The 12,650-nt window shown below is 29.1% G+C and overlaps 1 protein-coding gene across 3 annotated transcripts in view; it reads right to left on the reverse strand.

Moving 5' to 3' along the window:
* The window catches only part of LOC145255758 (telomerase-binding protein EST1A-like), a 232,684-nt gene that overhangs the window by 27,994 nt on the left and 192,040 nt on the right, over nt 1-12,650 (reverse strand). For 2 of the 3 annotated variants that reach the window (XM_080114409.1, XM_080114410.1), the window contains exons 15-16: nt 7,589-7,723; nt 5,386-5,457 (exon numbers count right to left, since the gene is read on the reverse strand). In XM_080114409.1, the coding sequence (XP_079970535.1) occupies nt 5,386-5,457; nt 7,589-7,723 (207 nt within the window). The remainder of the gene's footprint in view (nt 1-5,385; nt 5,458-7,588; nt 7,724-12,650) is intronic. The other variant, XM_080114411.1, reaches the window with a different exon arrangement.

Here is a 12,650-nt window from a genome sequence, read left to right on the forward strand (position 1 = left end):
ATGTTCAACTATTCCATACTGTTGTCATTGAAATCTGTGAAATCACCCATTTTTCAATCAAATCAATTGATTGCCTGCTTTAGTCAGAACCCATTGTGATATACAGAAAGAAAGCTTCACATATCTCCCCACATTGTGTTAGTCTTCATTGCACTGTAGAGAACCTACTGTTGATTATATAAAATAAGGTTTACATAATGGCTTTAATTAAAGTTTAAAATACAAAACTCACATATGGGTCAATCATGCTCTAAACAGAAACATTATTTCTAACGCACCCCGGTCTTATCAAATAACCTATTGTTAATTTTATATGCTGGGCTTTTTTGCTTGTATGCAATTGTGATGTTAGGCGTTCATCAAAATTGAACTTCCTTGTTAATCAAATTTTTTCAATTATCGATTTTAGATACTTATCAAAAGGCATTCTGATACAAAATCTATCTAAGAACACTCCCAAACACATTAAGTACATTTGTGTGAAATTTAAAAAAAAAAAATTTAAACCAGCCATTTCAGAATCAATGTTTGTACTCATTTTGCTTTATTTATTTAAAAAAACAAAAATGCAAAATGTCTTATTTGTCAACACAAGAGGACTAAGAGAAAGAAGATATAAAGAAAAACAACAATTATGTCATTATTAATATAATTTATAGACACTTAATAACTGAAAAAAATGTCTACTACTACATGTTATCTATACAACAAAATTTCAACCGTTTACATGATGAGAATCTATTTGGACCACAGTGCTACATTAGTATTACATTGATGTAATAAAATTGATTAGTTTTTAAAATAATTGTGCAACAATTTTGGCATGCATTAATTTAGAATAAAGTTTTTGAAAACTAACCTCAGTAGTATATTATTATTATCATTATCTCTCACGACAAATTATGCTTTCAGTTAAGTTGGTTTGTCACTATGTTTGTTTGAATACAAACTAGGATCCACAACACTTGACCAATTGTCAGTTAATTTCATCAAAATATCAATTATGGTCTAACTTTGATATCTCAAAATGACTCAACCTATATTGTAGCCAATGAAATCACGCAGCTTATATTACCTTTAAGTTCGGTTAAGGTTGACATTTTGACAGAATTTTAACTTCCAATTTTTCAAAATTTGATGTATGAATCTAATATTTTTTGATAACCACCATAAAGAAATTTCAGCTTAACTAGATAAATAGCTTTTGAGTTATCAATATTTCAATGGCATAAATTCGAGAATACTTCATACAATATGGAAAAGTAACGCCCAAATAAGACTTTGGTCCATCCTTACTTTTTCCAAATTTACTATACACGTATTTGATAGTTATAATAAATGTAGATACTTCAAAATAATAGAAAAATAAAGTTAATGCATTTGGCTAGCATGTAATAGACAAAAATAAAGGCAAATATAACACCTCCCAAAAACAGCATTGCATACAAAAGACGTGCAGTAGAATTACAAAAAGATTGGGAAATAATAACCAATTTGTATGCAAGACAATGGAGACAGATGAGCAGTCAGAATGTAGAGATGGCAAGGTTATTGAGGATGTCCAGAAGGTTTGTAATGTCAATTAAATGATTGAAACACAAGGAGCTGGTGCTTGTGTGATAGTTAAAAGTTGGGTGCTTATACAGTTTAGTAAAGATATAAAAAACAAAGGCAAAGAAAAATCTCTGATGATGTACGTGCTCATGTTACATGAAGGGCTGTCCCTTATCATGTAAGTAAGAAGACATACTAGATAAGTGAAAATGATATCAGGATAAGGTTGGAATCGAACCCTGTAGGCAAGGGTTAAAGATAATGGAAAAATGGAATGTTATAAATTCAGTCTATTGTTAATTCTATTAGAAATAGTTAAATATTGTTTATATCGAAAACAGAGTCGATTGTCCATTCTTTAGAAATCTAGAGATTAAAAATGTCAGTTAAATGAATGCACGATGCAAGTTAAATTATATTGTTTAAAAATAGGTTAGAATAATAATTGAGGATTCTTTTGTTTGCTAGAAGTGTGTTTGGACAAACATATGTAAAGCCATGTGAAAATTAGTCACGTTTGAAAAACACACTTCTGATGTCATAAACAAAGGAGTTTTTTCAATATATGATCTAAGGGTTCGAAGTTATAAGCCAGTTGAGAGTCTACAGTTGATGAGAGATAGTCAGTTGGAGTGGGAGCCCCTTAGAGGCAAAGGGTAGAATATTAGACCATGTAGATACAAGCTGAATTCCGGACTACATCGACCGGCCGATCAGATGAATAAAGTAATCATCATTAATAATTTGTAACCATTTATCTCGTGTCGTCATTCATCACAACCAAAAAAGTAAATGTGTTTATCATCATCTTGTAATGAACTTGTGTAAACCCTTCCAAGCATTATGTGTCCTCCCAGCCCTCATCATAAGTGAAGTATCTCCTTGTCTCTATATGTGTATAAGAACTGTTGTATCATATATCTCCCTGTCTGCAATAATATTAAGTCTCCAAGAATTGTCACAGTCGTCGCCGTAATGTAATATATATAAATGTCTTCCCATTGGAATTGTCATCACCATCCGTTATATGTATCCCCGTATTACATGAACCATTATATATGTGCCCCAATATGAACTTCCGTCATCTTTAAATATGAGTCCCCGTTAATATACTACACAGCACTCATTACGGAATGAAGATCTCATTTAAAAAAAAGAAAGAAAAAAAAACGCTTAATTTGATCAAATAGGAAAATTAAATATTAGTGAGACCAATCATGACAGCCATCTTGGCAATTTCAATTAAGGAAGGGGCGGGAGAAATAACATTATCTAATTCTTTAAGTTTGCCAAAATTTGACGAGATTATTTTTACAGTTTGGAATAATTTAAGGTATTCTTTTTTCTTTCTGTTTTTTTTTTTCTTTCAAAAATTTGCTTAAAAATTTTAATTATTACAACTTCATGCGCTTTTGACAAACTTCAAGAATTAGATTAGATCTCCCTTGGCGCCCATTCTTTGTAGCTGGAAATGCCAAGATGACTGCTTCCCAATCAGTCTTACTGAAATTTGATTTTCCTCTAAACAAACAAACAAAAAAATACAAGATCAAATTAAGCATTTGGTTTATGAGAACTTCATTCCATAACAAACATGTACATTATAGAGATTTTTCTTCATCTTTGTTTTTCAACTTTGCTAAACTGTATAAGAACCAAAAGTTGAAGGAATAAGTTCAGGGAACCAGCAGAATGTTACTGCTGTTGAAAGAAAAAGTCTAGCAGACATCTGCATCAAAGTGTGATAATGTATGGAAATGAGACGCAAATAGTTTTTATTTCCATAAATTTTTGCATTTCATCAAATCAGGAAGATTAAATCCGGATAGTATAGAAAAATGTGAGCAGAAGATTCCATAGGTTTGGTCATATTGAAATAATGAGATTGATTGGGTTAGTAGATGGAGAACAAAATAGCAGGATCCATTGATACGGAAAAGTCAAGGAAAACATGAAGGCTATGTAACAAAGTGCGAATGCGTGTATGGTGGCTACATGTAAATACCGAGCCGTGTGAGAAAAAAAAAAGAAGAAAAAACTATAAAAAGAAGAAAGAGCATGTTAGAGACGTTTGAGAGGTCAAAGAAAAGGAGCACGATCACAGTTTATTCGGGAAAGTACCAGAAATAAATGTCATTGTAAAAAGAAAAACAAAAAACAGTTGAGTTATTACTTGTCCTATGTTCCTTTGCAACGTGTTAACCTATTAAGAATAATGTTACAGGAAAAGATAGAGATTGAATTGCAAAAAAGAGGGGTAAATAAAGAATTGTTCAGAAATAGGTTAGTTTGGAAGTCAATTTCTAAAAGCATGTAAAACAGATGTCAAACCTAAGATGATAAACATAAAATCAAACATAAAAATGAAAATCTTGTTTTCAAATAAACATTTTCTTATTGTTGACATCAATTGTTTTCTTCTTTTTTGGTTTGCCAACTGGACTGATAAATTATTCAAGTCTGACTAAGTTGGTAAGTATCAAAGTTTTGTAGATGTTTTCGATGGTAGAAATGTGTAGAACTGTTGGTAGCGCAACCAGTCAGAATGTCTGTTCATCATAGCATAGCAACAACCAAACTTTGATATTTGGAGGTTTATTAAAATCACATTGTTTCCAATTTTATTTTTTTCTGAGAGGACATAAACCACACACATCTTTGTTTATTAGAAAGCGTCAATGTAACTTCGATTATCCATTGATTTAAATGATTTTCCTACATCCATCATCCATACAATATAATTTCTTTCAAAGGTCTTCTAAATAAAACTTGGAGAATTTACTTTTACAAAAAGTAAATAAATAATAACACAAACAAAAGAGTACTGAAATCAGCATAGAACAAATTTTTAAGTTTATGCTAAAGTGATCCCCTCCCCTACCCAAGAAAAAAAAAATGCCAGCTATGAAATCATTAATAAAATTCAATATTTTCTACAATCCAACATTGTTTGGTACAAATAAATTTTAGAATATGTCTGATTTATCCACTAAGTTTAAGTTATGAATATTCAGGCTAGCTGTTCAATGATATGCATGGACACTTTAGTGATCATCTCATCAGTAGGAAGTGTGATCCTGAATCTCTTCACACTCACCAGATTTTTATCTGTAGGGTTATTTCAAAACTATTACCCAGACTATGCTTGGACTGAATATCATAGCTAAAATCAATCCTATTCAAATGTGATTGCAATGCCAAGATGCACATTTAAAAAAATACATATAATTGAGCAGTGATTATATGATTAAAAAAAAAACTGTTAGAGATTCATGACTGACACTTGGACAAGTCAGACATAGATTGAAATTTATTTGTATTAAATATGATTAGATTGCAGAAAAGATTGGAAATTTCATTACCGATTTCATGAGTTGCTTAACATATATTTTTTAGTAACTTGGTACTTAAAATTTTGAGATAAGAAAAAAATTATAGTCACAGTAACTATATAAAACATATTTCCAAAAAAATTTAAAAAAAGAAAACGATAAAAGAAAAAGAGAAAGAAAAAGGAAAAAGAGAAGGAAGAAGAGAAAAAATAAAAGGGACAAGAAAAAATATAAGAAAAAGAAAAAAAGGGATAAAAAGAAAAAAGGGATAAGAAAAAGAAAAAAAGGACAAGAAAAAAAAGGGACAAGAAAAAAAGGGACAAGAAAAAAGTAAAGACAAAAAAGAATAAAGTGTAAAGAAACGAAAAAAATAATATAAAAATGGAAAGGAGCCACCCCCATTCACTACCATCACCTTTAAAAGAAAATGTAGGAGGTTGAGGATAATTAGTTATGAAAATGATAAAAGTTGAAAACTGGAAAAGAAATTGTTACTGACTTGAATGTTCTGTCTACGGTTGGTCTGCTGTTCTACTTCCTTCTGCAGTTGTTGCCTCTTGGCCCTCAACATCTTAAGAAATGACGAGCAGAAATGAACAGTTGTGCAAAATAAAGATGGCATGCAAAGAAAAAAACGTGAAGCAGGCAGAAAGAAAATTAAGAACGGCATGAAGGGAGAGTAGAGAAAATAATGGAGGGGAGGGATCACCTTCCATTCCTTAAATTGGACGCCCACCCACACATGTAACAAATTACCAATTTCCCATCTACTATTTGTATTATTTAAAACATTGTTCTCATTTTGGATGCTATTTTTGACCAATGCAACATGGTGCAAGGGATAAAGTGCTAAGTAATAATTAGTTTTAAGTGACAGTCTTCTGGAGGTTGAAGGTTCAATCCTCAATATGAGCCATACTAAAACTACATGAAGAATTAGATTTCTGCTCTGTAATCACTCGCAGAACCAGTAGATTAAACAAAGAGTTCTGTTTGAAATTTTGTAATCATACTTGAGTTCGACAAGACACACTTGAAGAAAGTCAGGGGTTACATGAGAATAACATCGAAGATGAGAACAGTAGTCCAAATAATCAAAATTATTAATCCTCATCTAAAAAAATTCTAAAAGATAATTCCAATATTCTGTGTTTACATGACGTCAAGTGGCGAGCATTGATGATGTATAATGTCATCAACAGCCGAAAGTAAATGAGTTTCAATAAAACGTTATGAATCTGCAAAAATGACCAAGCATTGTTTTGCATAGTTTGTTAAGTGAGAAAAGCTGCTGGTGACACGAGGGGTGGCAATGTAGTCTTAACCATTGAAACAGACAGGGTATCATATGTGCAAATCACACCTACATTAAAAATCTATATCTATATAAAATTCAACGTCTGTGTGTGGAAACACACAAACACATCCAAACAGATATTTAGTTTTATTTACATAATAGATATAGAAAAATATTACATATTCCGTTCACTTTTATATTTCACCTTTTTCAAGTTTCACTGACTGTGTACCAAAACCTTACATCTACTTCGTTTTATCTATCTATTATTCCTTATACATTCTATTCTCGTCTTGTTTTTATTTTGTTTTGAGCATGTTTAATAAGAGTTGTTTTCTTATTAGATTCTGAATTCTTGTTCGGTTTCATCTCAATTTGATTTTAAATTGTATTAGCATAACAATATTTATTTTGCATGAAGTGTTTTTACAATATTGTGTGTGTGTATGATCTTTGTTTCAATCAGACATCTATAAACAGCAAGGGTAACGTTTTAATGCTGGTTCAGAATTCCGCCTATATTAAAAAACACAAAGGAAAATCTGTATGATGTACGTACTTGTGACAGAAAGAAAATATCATTCCAAAAATCATGTAAAGATGAAGTAGTTTTCTTTTTGAATAAGAAATCAAATTTTAAGACTAACCAAGGAGTGACCGTCTCACACATCATTTTAAAAACAGTTTCATAATACAAGGGAGATAACTCAACAATTCAAACTTGGGGATTTTTTTGTAATACCTATGAATCCCCATTAAATTGCTTAAAAGATTTTCATTTTTGAAAAAAATTGTTTAAAAATGATTCTCTTTATAAAATAAAACTAGATCAATTTATGTGATTTTTGGAATGCAATATTTTTTGTTTCACAATGTTACAGATTTTTCTTTATTTTTTTTAATATAAGGAGAATTCTGGACAAACAGCAATATTTTATTTCATTTATAATTTGAAAATTACAGCAATTAAAAAAAATTAAAATGGTAATATGGGATACAGGGCTGAGAAGGGGTGGAATACATAGGGTAGGGGAGGGTTTATTTCGAGGTTACACCAGATGTATCTGCTAGTATCATTATCAGACTTTTCTTTCTTTACAGTTTCTTACAAGAGAGAACAATGTTTTCCTCTCAAATAAGGAAAAAAGAATGAAGAGAAAATGTAAATTTTATTCTATCTTTTATGATGGATTAAAATTGCATTTTGTGCACAGAGGAAGAAGAAACTTCAGGGAGATGAAAAATAGCGATTAATAAGGTGATAACCATGCAACTAAAATGATTACGATGATGTTCACGGTTGATGAGAAAAGAAAAAAAGAGTACAACAGAAAAACATTGTTACAAAGTAGATTTGATTTAAAAGGATGTAAAAAGTATTAAAAGAATGTAAGTATATACTAACTTGAATGTTCTGTTGGTGCAATGTTTTTTCTTCGACTTTTTTCTTCAGTTCTTCTTTTTTGGCCCTCAAGACTTTTACGTGATCTTCCTCTCCTCCAGCAATGTCATCGTCGTCTTCTGTTTCAACAATTTCTTCCTAATAAATACCAAAATAATTGATTGCAAGTTAATGATCAATGTGAAACGCCCCAATCAAAACAACTTTGAAAAATCAACATTATTTTGGGATCATCTATATATATAATCTTCTTCTTCTTCTTCTATATCTATATATATAAAAGACAAAGATCTGTGAGTTTGTATGTTTGTATGTAACGCTAAAACTTTTGAAACACACAACCAGACTTGATAAATTTGGTATCATATCGAAGCCCCCTGTCCCGGATGACAAATATCGAAATTTCACGTCAAACGGACGAGGAGAAAGGGGTAAACGTATCAGTTATCTCCAAGGGGGTCCCAAAAAAAACTGTCATTGTAATGCTTTTTATTACGTAATTCTTGAATGATCCAATGTAATTCATACGTAAAAAAAACAAAACGTTTAGTCATGTCACGTGACGTGACGTCAACGACCACTAATGGCGAACAATTGTAAATAAGTTCTGTCTTCGATACTTTTGCATTTTTCTCTTTGCCTTACTTATATCCAATATTTAACTTTATGCCAATGTTTCCATCGTGATTACCTGGTTAAAAATATTATTTATACAAGAGTTTTAACGAAAAATGTCAGGAAAAAATGTACAGGAATAAAAAAATTCACATTTCAAAATATTAGACGATAATAAAAATATCGTAATATTTATGTAATATAAAATAATTAGCCATTTTGTATATTACCACGTGACCTCATACCTCTTAAGCTGGAAGGGGGGAGGAGTAAAACCAACACCGTCTCTCTCTCTCTCACACTTACTCTCTCTCTCTCTCACTTTCTCTATCACCCTCTTTCTATTTTTCTTTTCGTTTAATAACGCTTAGTCATGTCACGTGACGTGACGTCAACTAATGGCGAGTCTTTTTTTTTTAATTTTTTTTTTTACCACGTGACCTACTACCAATTAAACTGGAGGGGGGGAAATGTGAATTTTTTTTATTATATATACATTAGTTTTATAAAAATTAAGTGTAGACTTCATAATGAAAAACAAAAAAAATAAAAAATTGAAAATGAAAATAATCTTCATTTTTGCATCCCATTGTCGCCATTTCCATGAAATCCTCAGCGACTTTGTTTCCATGTAAGTAAAGCGAAAGCGTTTCCACTGTACACAGATTCGAAAAAGTTGTCATCAAACAAATTTATGACAATATATGACATATAAAACCAAACAAAAAAAACTTCTTCGCATCTATTTCGTTTACAATTTATTTACTTCGATATTACGATATCATCGACAGTTTAAATGCTTGCAAATTCGTAAGTGTAAAACCAAAATAAACAAACAAAAAAACAATGTTTTTCGAGCTGCGTTTATATGTTAGATTGAATTAAAACACAACAAATACATCCAGTTTGGCAGAAAAGTAACTTATCTTGCCTTGGACAACTTCATTTTTATTATAAAAGCAATATAAAATAGAGTAAATAGCGATGTATTGGAACATTCAAGATGGCGTCTTATTCTATCTTAAACACGGTAAGTGTGGGAAAAAATGTTATTAAAAAAAACCCAGATAAATTCTGTTAAAAACTCGCTCAGGATATGTTACCGTGACATGGGTTGACATATATTAGGCGGGTTTTTTTTAGTATTTTGTATAGTTTTTAATTTATAACACTTTCTTCCATACTTACGGTGTTAAAGAGGGTGTGAGACGCTATCTTGATTTTTCGAATACATCGGTAAACACTGTATGTTTTTCGAGCTGATTAAATATGTTACATTGAATAAAAACACAAAAAATATATCCAGTTGCCTTTGATAACATTTATTTGTTATATATTTGTCTTTTGACAACTTTTCTGAATCTACGTGTGCAGTAATACAAACCCAGATATTTTTTTTTTTAAACAGTAATGAATTTTCCAAACTCAATATTCTACAATTTTTTAAATTTTAAAATCTATCAAAATTTTTCTATTGATTCTATTTTTACGATATTTTCAGGGTCAATGTGAAATTTTATGTTCTTTCCAATAAATCGAAAATAATATTTTAGACTATCGTTTTTTTTTTTTAATTCACGAACCCCCCCCCCATGTACATTTTTCGAATACATCGGTAAACACTGTATGTTTTTCGAGCTGAATAAATATGTTACATTGAATAAAAACACAAAAAATATATCCAGTTGCCTTTGCTAACATTTATTTGTTATATATTTGTCTTTTGACAACTTTTCTGAATCTACGTGTGCAGTAATACAAACCCAGATATTTTTTTTTTAAACAGTAATGAATTTTCCGAACTCAATATTTTACAATTTTTTAAATTTTAAAATCTATCAAAATTTTTCTATTGATTCTATTTTTACGATATTTTCAGGGTCAATGTGAAATTTTATGTTCTTTCCAATAAATCGAAAATAATATTTTAGACTATCGTTTTTTTTTTTTAAATTCACGACCCCCCCCCATGTACATTTTTCGAATACATCGGTAAACACTGTATGTTTTTCGAGCTGAATAAATATGTTACATTGAATAAAAACACAAAAAATATATCCAGTTGCCTTTGATAACATTTATTTGTTATATATTTGTCTTTTGCCAACTTTTCTGAATCTACGTGTGCAGTAATACAAACCCAGATATTTTTTTTTTTAAACAGTAATGAATTTTCTAAACTCAATATTCTACAATTTTTTAAATTTTAAAATCTATCAAAATTTTTCTATTGATTCTATTTTTACGATATTTTCAGGGTCAATGTGAAATTTTATGTTCTTTCCAATAAATCGAAAATAATATTTTAGACTATCGCTTTTTTTTTTTAATTCACGACCCCCCCCCCCATGTACATTTTTCGAATACATCGGTAAACACTGTATGTTTTTCGAGCTGAATAAATATGTTACATTGAATAAAAACACAAAAAATATATCCAGTTGCCTTTGCTAACATTTATTTGTTATATATTTGTCTTTTGACAACTTTTCTGAATCTACGTGTGCAGTAATACAAACCCAGATATTTTTTTTTTTAAACAGTAATGAATTTTCCGAACTCAATATTTTACAATTTTTTAAATTTTAAAATCTATCAAAATTTTTCTATTGATTCTATTTTTACGATATTTTCAGGGTCAATGTGAAATTTTATGTTCTTTCCAATAAATCGAAAATAATATTTTAGACTATCGTTTTTTTTTTTTAAATTCACGACCCCCCCCCCATGTACATTTTTCGAATACATCGGTAAACACTGTATGTTTTTCGAGCTGAATAAATATGTTACATTGAATAAAAACACAAAAAATATATCCAGTTGCCTTTGATAACATTTATTTGTTATATATTTGTCTTTTGACAACTTTTCTGAATCTACGTGTGCAGTAATACAAACCCAGATATTTTTTTTTTTTTAACAGTAATGAATTTTCCAAACTCAATATTCTACAATTTTTTAAATTTTAAAATCTATCAAAATTTTTCTATTGATTCTATTTTTACGATATTTTCAGGGTCAATGTGAAATTTTATGTTCTTTCCAATAAATCGAAAATAATATTTTAGACTATCGTTTTTTTTTTTAATTCACGAACCCCCCCCCATGTACATTTTTCGAATACATCGGTAAACACTGTATGTTTTTCGAGCTGAATAAATATGTTACATTGAATAAAAACACAAAAAATATATCCAGTTGCCTTTGATAACATTTATTTGTTATATATTTGTCATTTGACAACTTTTTTGAATCTACGTGTACAGTAATACAAACCCAAATATTTTTTTTTTAAACAGTAATGAATTTTCCGAACTCAATATTTTACAATTTTTTAAATTATAAAATCTATCAAAATTTTTCTATTGATTCTATTTTTACGATATTTTCAGGGTCAATGTGAAATTTTATGTTCTTTCCAATAAATCGAAAATAATATTTTAGACTATCGTTTTTTTTTTTTAAATTCACGAACCCCCCCCATGTACATTTTTCGAATACATCGGTAAACACTGTATGTTTTTCGAGCTGAATAAATATGTTACATTGAATAAAAACACAAAAAATATATCCAGTTGGATAGAAAAGTAACTTATCTTGCCTTTGCTAACATTTATTTGTTATATATTTGTCTTTGGACCGTCCACTAATGGCGAGTCTTTTTTTTTTTTTTTTTTAAATAAAACTAATTTTAAAATTTCGATGTTCGAAAAACAGTCCATAATATGTCAATATAAAAATTCTATTTTTGTTTGATAAAAAGAATAAAACAGTTAATAAATACAACAAAAAAGTCCATTAAGTTCAACAAGCTAAACTCTTTTATTTATAATAAAACTCTTCGACAGTTTAAATGCTTTCAAAATCCTATGTAAGTATATCGTTTTTACTGTACACAGATTCGAAAAAGTTGTCATCAAACAAATATATGACAGAGTTGAATAAATATGTTACATTGATTAAAAACACTTCTTATTAGCATTTTCTTTTTATATGACAACGTTAATGTTCATGAATATTTAAATAAAATACATTACTGCACATTTATTAATATTATCTCTCTTTTAATCACTTTTATCGACTATCAGCCAAATAACCGGGGTCTAAAAGTTGGGAAATTATTTTTCTATTCATTTAAAGAATATGCTATTAAAAAAGAAAAAGTCGATAAAAGTTAGACATAAACAGTAAAAAAAAAGAAGATATTATTATTACATAACAATAATTATTAAAAATAAATATTAACATTTACAATAATAAAATGAGTTAGTATTAAAAATAATTATTAATATTTAAAATATGTGTTCATTAATAACAATAAATATTAATATTTAATATAAAATAAAATGTGTTTATTAATGAATATAAATATTACTATTTAAAATTATAAAATGTGCTTATTATTAACAATAAATATTAATATTTAAAATAATAACATGTGTTTATTATT

The sequence above is a fragment of the Euprymna scolopes genome, chromosome 31, assembly GCF_053919585.1.
Source record: "Euprymna scolopes isolate OS-2025 chromosome 31, ASM5391958v1, whole genome shotgun sequence".
Lineage (NCBI taxonomy): Eukaryota > Metazoa > Mollusca > Cephalopoda > Sepiida > Sepiolidae > Euprymna > Euprymna scolopes.